This window comes from Siphateles boraxobius, unplaced genomic scaffold (genome assembly GCF_051911475.1).
Source record: "Siphateles boraxobius isolate OS27281-9 unplaced genomic scaffold, OSU_SipBor_1 85, whole genome shotgun sequence".
Classification (NCBI taxonomy): domain Eukaryota; kingdom Metazoa; phylum Chordata; class Actinopteri; order Cypriniformes; family Leuciscidae; genus Siphateles; species Siphateles boraxobius.
In genome coordinates this window covers 80,499-92,535 of record NW_027509214.1, presented here as the reverse complement: position 1 = coordinate 92,535, position 12,037 = coordinate 80,499, and the positions used below count along the sequence as shown (strand labels likewise).

Sequence of the window (12,037 nt, the reverse complement as noted above, 5' to 3'; positions counted from 1 at the left end):
AAATCGTTAGAATGAATAGATTTAAACTTTTAGTTTCAGTTCAGTTGAATTACTGTAGAAATGCCTCATAAAACAGCATGTGATTTGAACGTGTCTCAATGTGAGGTTGTGTTTTCTGACGCCCCCTGGAGGAGGAAAAAACTTTATCTCATAGGAATCAGCATCTACTTCACATTAATGTGAGATCATCTAAGACTATTGTACTTGCTGACAATCAGAAGGTTGTTTCATGCTCTTATTTTAATATGTGAATGATGTGTATTTGTCTTTCATCAACAGCTGAGTTTGTGAGCACTAGTTGTTGTTGTCCAGATGGTGGCGCTGTTTAATTTCTAATAATTTGAGTTTGTGATTGAAACAGATGGAACGAAGCTCCTGTGTGAAAACAGTCCAGCTGCTTTTGTTTCTCTGTGCTTTTACTCCAGTACTGAAGCTGCTGAAGCTGGAGTGAATGTGCATCTTAATTTCATGAGATGCAGGACCTCGTCTGCAATCAATTTGACTTTGCATTTGGACCAGAACCAGATGTTTAGTCAGCGTTTGGAGATCCAGCAACCGATGCATTATCATAATGAGACGCGATTAATCACGGCAGCCTTTGCCTTCTGCCTTCGTTCTCATTATCAAAAGTGTTTTTAATGCCACCGATCGAGAAGTTTGCCAAGGAAATGTATGTTAATTATGATGCAACTTCTCTAGTAAGCTTTGTTTATTTTATTCCTGCTGTGAGTGACCCATTAAACTCATTCCAGACAGATATAGCAGATATAGATGATGTGCGTTCAGGTCGGGCTGGAGAAGTGAATCATGCAGATCAACGTCAAACATTCATTCACTTATTACATATAGACACAGAGCGCTGATTGTCCCTACACTGACATTGTGTTATATTTTATAAAACAAAAATACAGCAATCTGGAACATAACAATTCTAAAAGAAAAACTGCTTTATTGCATTAGATCAGAGTCTGTCTGAGCTCAAATAATATTAGTAAAGATATATAGTTGACAAAATTATAAACGCAACACTTTTGTTTTTGCCCCCATTTTTCATGAGCTGAACTGAGGAGCTGAAGATTTTTTCTATGTACACAAAAGGCTTATTTCTCTAAAATATTGTTCACAAATCTGTCTAAATCTGTGTTCGTGAGCACTTCTCCTTTGCCGAGATAATCCATCCAGCGTATCAAGATGCTGATTAGACAGCATGATTATTGCACAGGTGTGCCTTAGGCTGGCCACAATAGAAGTTCACTCTAAAATGTGCAGTTTTACTGTATTGGGGGGTCCGAAAACGTTGCGTTTATAATTTTGTTCAGTGTATATTTAAGACATGGATAACCAAAAGTTTAAAAAAATCGGTAAGATTTTTTACGTTTTTAAAAGAAGTCTCTTCTGCTCACCAAGGCTGCATTTATTTGATTAAAAATACAAAAAACAAAACCCGGTAATATTGTTAAATATTTTGACAATTTAACATAAATGTTTTCTATTTTAATATATTTTAAAATGTAATTTATTCCTGTGATCAAAGCTGAATTTTCAGCATCATTACTCCAGTCTTCAGTGTCACATGATCCTTCAGAAATCACTATAATATGAGGATTTAATGCTCAAGAAACATTTGTGATTATTTTCAGTGTTGAACAAAGTTTTAATATATACAACAATTTTTTTTCAGGATTCTTTGATGAATAGAAAGTTTAAAAGAACAACATTTATTTGAAATAGACTCGTTTGCAGATCAACGTCAAACATTCATTCACTCTTTACATATAGACAGCAATCTGGAACGAATAAATTCTGTTTTATTGCATTGAGCTCAAATAATATCAGTAAAGACACATATTTTAGACATGCATAACCAACATACTTTTGCACTATGGGTCATTGTAATCATTAAAGCAATGAATTAGGCTACTTCTACATTAATCCCAATACATTTGAAAATGGCGTTTTTGTTTGAAAACGCTCTCCTTCCACATTGCGACGTTTCAGTGTTTCAGATGAGAAAGTTCTGGAAAACACCTGAAAACGCTAAATTCACCTTATACTGCGCATGCGTAAAACCTCACAAAAGCTCACGAGATGAAACAGACGGGAAAAAAATTAAGTTAAGTATATGTATGTATACCATACCAGATCTAGCACTTTACTGCATTAAATAGCACTTTAACATAATTAAGATGTACTTCATTTACATAGAATATCACTTTACTGTGTATGTGTATATGTGTGTGTGTCTGCCGTGTATATGCCGGCACTAAAGAGCTCTCAAACTAAATGAAACTGAACATTATTTCATAGAATGGCACTTTACTGCATGAACAGCACCTTAAACGTTTAGCACGTAAAATGGCGTCTTTTAAATTGTGTTGTATCGTATTCAATTTCAATGTTTAGCTGTGTTACTTTGTACTGTGATGACCTGACGGGGGACACAGATGTAAAATAGCATATTTACATTGCTGAAAAGCTAAGATGTCCATTAATATGCACTGTCCCTTTTAAATAAAAAAATAAAATAATAATATGTTCGGTCTAAAACGCACTACTCTCATGTTTTACCGCAGGACAGCAGATGTGAGTGAATTCTGTCATCTGTGATATGAAGTGTGTGTGAACTAACATATTTTAGCAACAGTGTGAAAGTGAACAGCACATAACAGGCACAATACCAGTATAAACATGAATATCTATTGTTACAATATGCGTCACATGACTTAACTTACGTCATCGTATTGATGTTTTGAACACAAATTTTCAAATTTATCCACTTTGGAGTTCGTTTTCATGAATAAAAACACCGCCTCAGACATGGCCTTTTTTTTTCTGCAGAAAACTCTCTGTTGCGGCCGGAGGACATCTGGATGCTGGACGGGGATGAATCCATTACCCATGATCCTTTGTGTCGTCCCAGCAGACCCGATCACCTGGACTTCCTGAGAATCACACCACCTGAGGATGACATCATCGGAGACACTCCGTACTATCCAAAGCTTGGACTAACAGTGAGTCAATCAACGCTGACACAATTAACTGTGATGTTTATACAGTTAGCAGGAACTTACAGTCATATAAGTGAAAATATGAGAAATGCACCAATAATCATAAATGTTTCTTGAGCATCAAATCATCATGTTATAGTGATTTCTGAAGGATCATGTGACACTGAAGGCTGGAGTAATGATGCTGAAAATTCAGCTTTGATCACAGGAATAAATTACACTTTACTATATATTCACATAGAAAACAGCTGATTTACATTATAATAATATTTAACAATATTACTGTATTTTTAATCAAATAAATGCAGCATTTGAGAACAGTAGAGACTCTTTCAAAATTAAATTAATTTATTCTTCATTCAAACTTCTATATATTCACAAAGAAAACAGCTGATTTACATTATAATAATATTTCACTGTGTTTGCTGTATTTTTGATCAAATATATGAACCCTTGGTGAGCAGAAGAGACTCTTTCAAAAGCATAATTTTTTTAATTGTTCCTAACTTTTGTCCAGTTGTGTAACTGAGAACATTTAAGAGTTATTGTTCTTGTATTACATGTATTATTCTTAATTTAGTTTTTGCTGCTCTTCTGGGTAACACTTTATTTTACACTGTCCTTGTTACATATGTTACATGTACTTACCGTGGTAAAAAGAGTAAATTATGCTTGAAGGGACATTGTGTAGGAATTTCTCCCATCTAGCGGTGAAATTGTATTTTGCATTCACACGAATTGTGCTCTCCAGCGCCTCACTTTTTCAAGTGCGTGTTGCATCTACGGTAGCTGTTATGTGCCAAAAAGCTATGACAGGATGGCTTCTAACAGCACTTCATGGAAACGAAAGAAAAAAGATCATTGGCAGAGGTATTTGTTCAACATTGAGGACATATTTATGAATAAAAATATTGATTTTAGATAATAAAATACCTAAAAAACTACACATAGTCCCTTTAATTACATGCAACTAACCCTCAACCAAAACCTAATCCTACCCAAACCCTATAGTAAGTCAGGGCTCCAGACTAACTTTTCCACTGGTTGCACTGGTGCTACCAACTCTCTCAGTTGGTCGCACCAACATATATTGTAATAACTTTTGCACGATATTCAAATTTTTCACGTTTCACCTGTAAATCAGTGGTAAAAATAGTATTATTCCAGTATCATGATCGTATCAGCCGAAACTGCTTCCAGATTGAGATTGGAGATATTATTCCTCCAGTGTTCATAAACACTTGTTTATTTGGACCTGTGGACTGAAGCTTAGATACACTCAAACACACACAGGCTTTATATAAGAAGTCTTTCAGGTCCCGAGGTCAGATTTCACAACTCTACTCGTTATTTTAAAGTTCCCGACTGACTGATACAGAACATGTTAATTACTGTAACGAGTCTTTGTGTTAATTACTGTAACGAGTCTTTCCGTTAATAACTGTAACGAGTCTTTCCGTTAATTACTGTAACGAGTCTTTCCGTTAATAACTGTAACGAGTCTTTCCGTTAATTACTGTAACGAGTCTTTCCGTTAATAACTGTAACGAGTCTTTCCGTTAATAACTGTAACGAGTCTTTCCGTTAATAACTGTCATGAGTCTTTCTGTTAATAACTGTAACGAGTCTTTCTGTTAATAACTGTAACGAGTCTTTCTTTTAATAACTGTAACGAGTCTTTCTGTTAACAGCATTAGTAGGGACCTTAGGGACATAACCTGGTCCAGGGTATAGAAAAGCCTTAACCATACCAGGCGATAACTCCAGGCACGAGGGTGCAACCGACAGGGCCTGCAAATCTCTGATTCTCTTAAGTGAGGAGATTGCAAGCAGAAAAAGAGTTTTATTTATATACGAGATTTATACATACTGATGATTTATATACGAGACCACCGACATGTTGTCTGGCTGAACTAACACATGATGACCTCTGAGGTCTGCTAGGAAGTGTTTCAAAGCTTGGAACACCGCCAACATCTCTAGACAATTTATATGCCATGATAGATGATGGTCCTGCCACAGACCTTGGGCTGGACGACCACTCATGACCGCCCCCCATCCTGTGAGGGAAGCATCCGTCGTTAGCGTTACGCGACGACAAAGAGCCCCCAACACAGGCCCTTTGAATAGGAACCAAGTTTCTTTCCACATGACCAGAGCACGAAGGCAGCGCCGCGTGACTTTGATCGTGCGGAGGGGATTTCCCCTCGGGGAGAATCCCTTGGTCCGGAGCCACCACTGTAGCGATCTCATGTACAACAGGCCGCAAGGTATAACGTTGGACGCTGCTGCCATCAGACCCAACAGTCTCTGAAACTGTTTTACAGTGAGTAGCTGGCCTAGCTTTACTTGTTTCATAGCTGAAAAAATCGAAGCGATGCGGGTCGGAGAAAGTCGCGCCCGCATCGAGATCGAATCCCAAACGACACCCAGAAAAGTGGTCTTCTGAGAAGGAGATAATACACTTTTCTTTGCGTTCAGCCTGAACCCCAACTTTCTCATATGAGCGAGAACAACATCTCGATGCTGAACCGCCATCTGCTCTGTCTGAGCTAAAATCAACCAATCGTCGATGTAATTGAGGATACGAATGCCCTGAAACCTCAGGGGTGCTAAAGCTGCATCCATGCATTTCGTGAAAGTGCGGGGAGATAAAGCTAGGCCAAATGGAAGAACCTTGTACTGGTACGCCTCGCCCCCGAAGGCGAACCTCAGGAACTTCCTGTGTTGTGGAAGGATGGAAATATGGAAGTACGCGTCCTTCAGATCTATCGTGACAAACCTGTCCTCGGATCTGATTTGTGACACGATCTGCTTGATAGTGAGCATCTTGAATTTTAGCTTCCCTACCGAGCGATTCAACAGGCGCAGATCTAAAATTGGACGCAACCCCCCATCCTTCTTTGGAACGATGAAATATCGGCTGTAAAAACCTGACTCCAACCTGGGAGGAGGAACCCGTTCTATAGCCCCCTTTTGAAGGAGCGCTTTCACCTCTTGTTCCATTACCAGAGCCTGCTCGGGGCCCACCACTGTAGGCAGAACCCCTCTGAATTTTGGTGTGCAGAACCCACTGAGATATTTTTGGAAGGCTTTTCCACTCTGCCAGAAATACTACTAAGGGTACCAGTCTTTTGAGACTGGCCTCTGGTGTAACTTGAGCAGCTGTAACGACGCACCGGCAGGTAACGACTGGCTTAACTGCTCTGAGACCCTCCTCAGAGGGGGCGAGCATCCCTCGGGAAAGCGCTCGCTGGGACCGTCTGTGCCCCGGCATGAAGGCGGGGTTGGCAGAACGGGCCTCTGAGGGCACCGAAGAAGAGCGGGCACCGTGTAATGCGGTGAACACCTCTCTCCCACGGCAGGGACCACCCTCAGCATCCTGACGCCACTGGCTTCCTCAAACTTCCTCTTTGCCGAAGCCTTCTTAGCCATAATAACTGTCCTCAGATCAGTTTTGCCAGAAGACTTCGGCTGAGAGTGCCGCGTCTGGTCCCACTGTTTGGAAGGGGGAGCGCGAGACGCGACACTCTGCTTCTTCGCGAACTACGTCAGTGCTGACCTCTTGAGTGTCACTCACATCCTTTAATAAGTCAGCCTGGTATGCCTGCAAGATGGACATCGTGTGCAGGCACGCCGAGGCTTGACCGGCCGCCGAATACGCCTTACCCACTAAAGCTGACGTACTTCTAAGAGGCTTAGAGGGTAAAAGTGGTGCTTTAAAAGAAGATGCAGCTTCAGCAGAAAGATGACTAGCAAGCGCCTCTTCTGCTTTGGGCATCGTCCCATAACCATGAGATTTAGCCCCCACAATGTTTGAATAAGTGGAAGTTTGAGGGCTAAAAACACGATAAGAGACCGGCTTTTTCCACGATCTCGAAACCTCTGTGTGGAGATCAGGGAAGAAGGGCAAGCACCGGCGTGGAGGTTGAGAACGGGAAGGCAAAAATCTTTCATCTAATTTGGATTTTTCTCTAGATTCCTGCCTAACAGCTGGCCACTCGATGCTTAATTTAGGAACAGCACGAGTGAGCACCTCCATAAGCTCCTCACTTTCGGGAGAGCGAGATGGCGAATCATCGACATCTCCCGCATCCAGACTAACAACATCCAGATCCTCAGAACTGGATAGTTGCAGTCTTGGGGCCTCAGTTCGAGGGGAAGAAACCGCAGAGCGTGCTTCCGAACCCGAGACTGAGGCACTGGATCTAACAGGTAAGGGCTGAAATAGGGCAAAGCCCGTCTCAAGCCCCGCTGTTAGATCCATCTGCGATCCCCACGAATGATGTCGCCGCTCAGCCTCGGCAGAAGCGGGACCCGATCCGCGGGGATCGCGAACCGATCCACTCTCCTCAAAGAGTGATCGGCGGGAGCGGAGCGTTCTAAGAGGCAAACGCTCGCAATGCTCACAACCAGCCCCCTCGAGAGCTGACTGGGCATGCTGCACTCCCAAACAAACAACACATAAGCTGTGCGTATCCCCGCTCGTTAAATAGCGCGAGCAGGGAGGAACACACTTCTTAAATTGTTGTTCGCTCGCCATTGTCTCTCAATATAATATATATATATATATATATATATATAGTTTTTTGAAATAGTGGAACTCCTGCTTAGTGACAGACAAAAACACTTGAGACAGATCCACATATAGCGCTTACTGAAGGCAAAGAAGCTGTCGCGCTGGTGTTTTGGGGGTGCTTTATAGTTTCCTGGTCGATGACGTCACCCGCCTATGACGTTCCGTCTCTCCATTGGACTGATTCCATACGTTCTTCATGACGCACATACGCAGAGGCGTTCCCACAGCTTGACGCAGCTCGAGTTCCCTTGAAAGGGAACTGTAACGAGTCTTTCTGTTAATAACTGTAACGAGTCTTTCTTTTAATTACTGTTACGAGTCTTTCCGTTAATAACTGTAACGAGTCTTTCTGTTAATAACTGTAACGAGTCTTTCCGTTAATAACTGTCATGAGTCTTTCCGTTAATAACTGTAACGAGTCTATCTGTTAATAACTGTAACGAGTCTTTCCGTTAATAACTGTAACGAGTCTTTCCGTTAATAACTGTAACGAGTCTTTCCGTTAATAACTGTCATGAGTCTTTCTGTTAATAACTGTAACGAGTCTATCTGTCTCGCTGAAACACTGTTTAACTGTCCACACACAACACTTTTGCAGTGACGAGTTTACAATAATTATGATGTTTTACATGTTTCTGAGAGTCTCTTCTGCACACCAAGGCTGTGTTTATTTGATTAAACGAGTCTTTCCGTTAATAACTGTAACGAGTCTTGTCGTTAACCAGTCTTTCTGTTAATAACTGTAACAAGTCTTTCTGTTAATAACTGTAACGAGTCTTTCCGTTAATAACTATAACGAGTCTTTCTGTTAATAACTGTAACGAGTCTTTCCGTTAATAACTGTAACGAGTCTTTCCGTTAATAACTGTAACGAGTCTTTCTGTTAATAACTGTAACGAGTCTTTCCGTTAATAACTGTAACGAGTCTTTCCGTTAATAACTGTAACGAGTCTTTCCGTTAATAACTGTAACAAGTCTTTCTGTTAATAACTGTAAAGAGTCTTTCTCTCTCCCTGAAACACTGTTTAACTGTCCACACACAACACTTTTGCAGTGACGAGTTTACAATAATTATGATGTTTTACATGTTTCTGAGAGTCTCTTCTGCACACCAAGGCTGTGTTTATTTGATTAAAAATACAGTAATATTGTTAAATATTATTATAATGTAAATCAGCTGTTTTCTATGTGAATATATAGTAAAGTGTAATTTATTCCTGTGATCAAAGCTGAATTTTCAGCATCATTACTCCAGTCTTCAGTGTCACATGATCCTTCAGAAATCACTATAATATGATGATTTGATGCCCAAGAAACATTTATGATTATTATCAGTGTTGAAAACAGTTCATATTTTTGTGGAATCCGCCATACATTTTATTTCTCAGGATTCTTCGATGAATTGAATGTTCAAAAGAACAGCATTTATTTGAAATAGAATCTTTTGTAACATTATAAATGTCATTTTCATGACAAAATGTTAGTGATTGTCGAACACAACTGAATAAATTCAAGCGTTCTCAGATTTAGTTTGAGTCTCTTAAGAACTTCAATCAGCGACAGATAAAGGAGCAAACGAGCATCTTTCTTTCTCTTTCTTTCTTTCTTTCTTTCTTTCTTTCTTTTTTTCTTTCTTTCTTTCTTTCTTTCTTTCATCCATCCTTTCTTCTTTCTTTCTTCCATACATCATCCTTTCTTTCTTTTTTCTTTCTTTCATCCATCATCCTTTCTTTCTTTCTTTTTTCTTTCTTTCATCCATCCATCCTTTCGTTCTTTCTTCCATCCATCATCCTTTCTTTCTTTTTTCTTTCATTCATCCATCCATCCTTTCGTTCTTTCTTCCATCCATCATCCTTTCTTTCTTCTTTCTTTCTTTCATCCATCCATCCTTTCGTTCTTTCTTCCATCCATCATCCTTTCTTTCTTCTTTCTTTCTTTCATCCATCCATCCTTTCGCTCTGTCTTCCATCCATCATCCTTTCTTTCTTTTTTCTTTCTTTCATCCATCCATCCTTTCTTCTTTCTTTCTTTCATCCATCCATCCTTTCGTTCTGTCTTCAATCCATCATCCTTTCTTTCTTTTTTCTTTCTTTCATCCATCCATCCTTTCTTTCTTTCTTTCTTTCTTTCTTTTTTTCACATTGTATTAATTTTAACTCCTATTTTTGATCAAATAAATGTATCCTTGGTGAGCAGAAAATAATTATTCCAGACTTCTGGCCGGTGAATCAGCAGAATATAGACATGTGTGTGAACATACCAGCATACCGACACACCCGTCTGAAACACACACACACACACACACTGATCTCAGAGCAGATTAGACGGGTGTGACACACACCACAATGAACCGCAAATGTCAGACGAAAATGACTTAATGAAGGTGATGATTAAGGCTTTGTCTCAGCATAAAACAGTCAACAATAGATCATGTGAACTGACTGGTATTTATAGGGTTAACTCAAACTCTGTTCGCTAGATCTAGTTTGATTGTTCTGGATCAGGAGCTTTAGTTTGTTGTCGTGTTCCTTGTTTTCACGGCTCAAGAAACCGCAGTAATCGGCCTCTCTGTGCTCAGGTTCACTTGCATAAGAAGAGGCCCGGCCTGGTTATAATCTACTCGCTCTAATGTAGGCCACGACACATGCAGATCATAACCTCAACACGTCTGAGAGAGGAGAGCTCCACGTCTGCATGGTTCTTTGAGTACGTTACAGTGTTCATAATTCTGATGAAGAGAGAGGAAGGTATATGTTTTGATCTGGGGTTTTCAGCTGAGCTTTTACACGTCCAGAGCGTTTGAGTCCCGAAGAGACGCAAGACTTATTCTCAACTAACAAGTTGTCTTGGTTTCAGGTCACAGGATAATTCACAAAGACAGGCCTGAAACACATTTATGAGAAACAAGCCAGTTTTTGTTTTTTTAATTACAATTATTTATTTATTTTCCTTTTTATTTTATGTTTTTGCCTATATTTTTAATATTATAATGAGAAATTATATTAGATGGTTTTATCAACTGATCAAAAAAAAAAATATTTTTAATTGTTTGCCTTTTTTTTGCCCATATTTTTAATAATACAGTGATAAATTATATTAGCTGATTTTTTTTCAGCTGTAGTCACATTTTTATTTTTATTTTTTTGCCTTTATTTTTATTTTTGTTTGTATTATATATAATATTAGTATATTAATGTTTTTATATTATTATGTAAGTATATATAATTTTATTCTAGTTATATGCATGCTATGTTTTTGTTTGTTACATTTATTCTAGGTATGTGTTTATTTATTATTTTTTAATAATATATACATAAGGTGTATGTTCTGATTTTATCAAACTTTTTTCTTTTCTTTTTTTTTTCTTTTCTTTTTTTCTTATTTTAACAAATTTTATTAGTTAATAAAAAACTCTTGTAATGCATTTATTAGTTGTACCCTTCACAATTTTCTCAAATGGGTTCTCAAAAAAGTTTCTACCAGGTTGAAAATAAATTGACTTTTTTTTCTCTCTAACTAACTAACTATCTAACTATAACCAGTCTCACACCAGTAAAAGTTGCACAGGACTCGTCACTGATTCTCTCTGCACTCTTGATTCTGTATTGAAGTGTGACAGGTCAGCGTTATAGCAACAGAGAGGCGTGGCCTATGACATCAGCAGAGCTGATTATAGCCAGTGTAGCTCCGCCCCCTTCACCTGACCTGCAGGAGATTAGAGAAAGGGGGAGGAGCCAGACACTGAATCTCTGCTTCACACTCAGCTCCTGTGTTTGAGTAATCAGACTCTCGCAGGTGAAGAGCTGAACAGAGAGAGGGAGGGAGTGGTTAAAGCTCAAGGTAATCAAACCTGTGTAACTCCTTCTTTCTCCGGGGGAAAACACACGTTTGGATGCAGAGACAGATCAGGAAGTGCCTCATTCTGGGAAAAATTTCCATGGGACTGTATTAAAGGAAAAGCCTGGACTTTGTATGCGTCAGCACAGTGAGTTTTTCCTCCAACTGCCTGGACTAGAGCAACACTGAGAAACTTTAGACTCTCTGTTTTCTTTTTCTCACTTGAGGATCGCACTGTGCTTGTGTTTGGATCACTGGATTCTCTATAAATGCTGAACAGAACAACTTAAACGACTGCTGGCACAAATGTGAAGTGTTTCCAAATGCGACAGAGAGAAACCCGGGGATTTTCACGGACAAAAACCTTTTGTTTGAAACTAGAGCGCATGCAGGTTGAAGTAAAACTAGAGATGGAGTTTATCCTGCATTAAAGGCCCGTTCACAACTATAAAGATTACTATCTTAGCGTACACATCATAATGATGTTTATTATAAGCAAGTGCTGTATTTTTCTCATCTACTTCTGCTCTAAATGCTCAAGCTCTTTAAAGCAGGATGGATTATGATTGGCTCTCAATGTTTTGATCATTCATCAGCTGGGAAATATAGTTGT

At 39.2% G+C, this 12,037-nt stretch overlaps 1 protein-coding gene across 3 annotated transcripts in view; it reads left to right on the top strand.

Moving 5' to 3' along the window:
- LOC143731072 (formin) overlaps positions 1 to 12,037 on the top strand; it is a 96,971-nt gene that overhangs the window by 10,389 nt on the left and 74,545 nt on the right. The window contains exon 3 of one of the 3 annotated variants that reach the window (XM_077221731.1): positions 2,839 to 3,011. In XM_077221731.1, coding sequence (XP_077077846.1) covers positions 2,839 to 3,011 — 173 coding nt within the window. Of the gene's footprint in view, positions 1 to 2,838; positions 3,012 to 11,237; positions 11,573 to 12,037 lie in introns of those variants that run through there. The other 2 variants (XM_077221733.1, XM_077221732.1) reach the window with 2 other exon arrangements.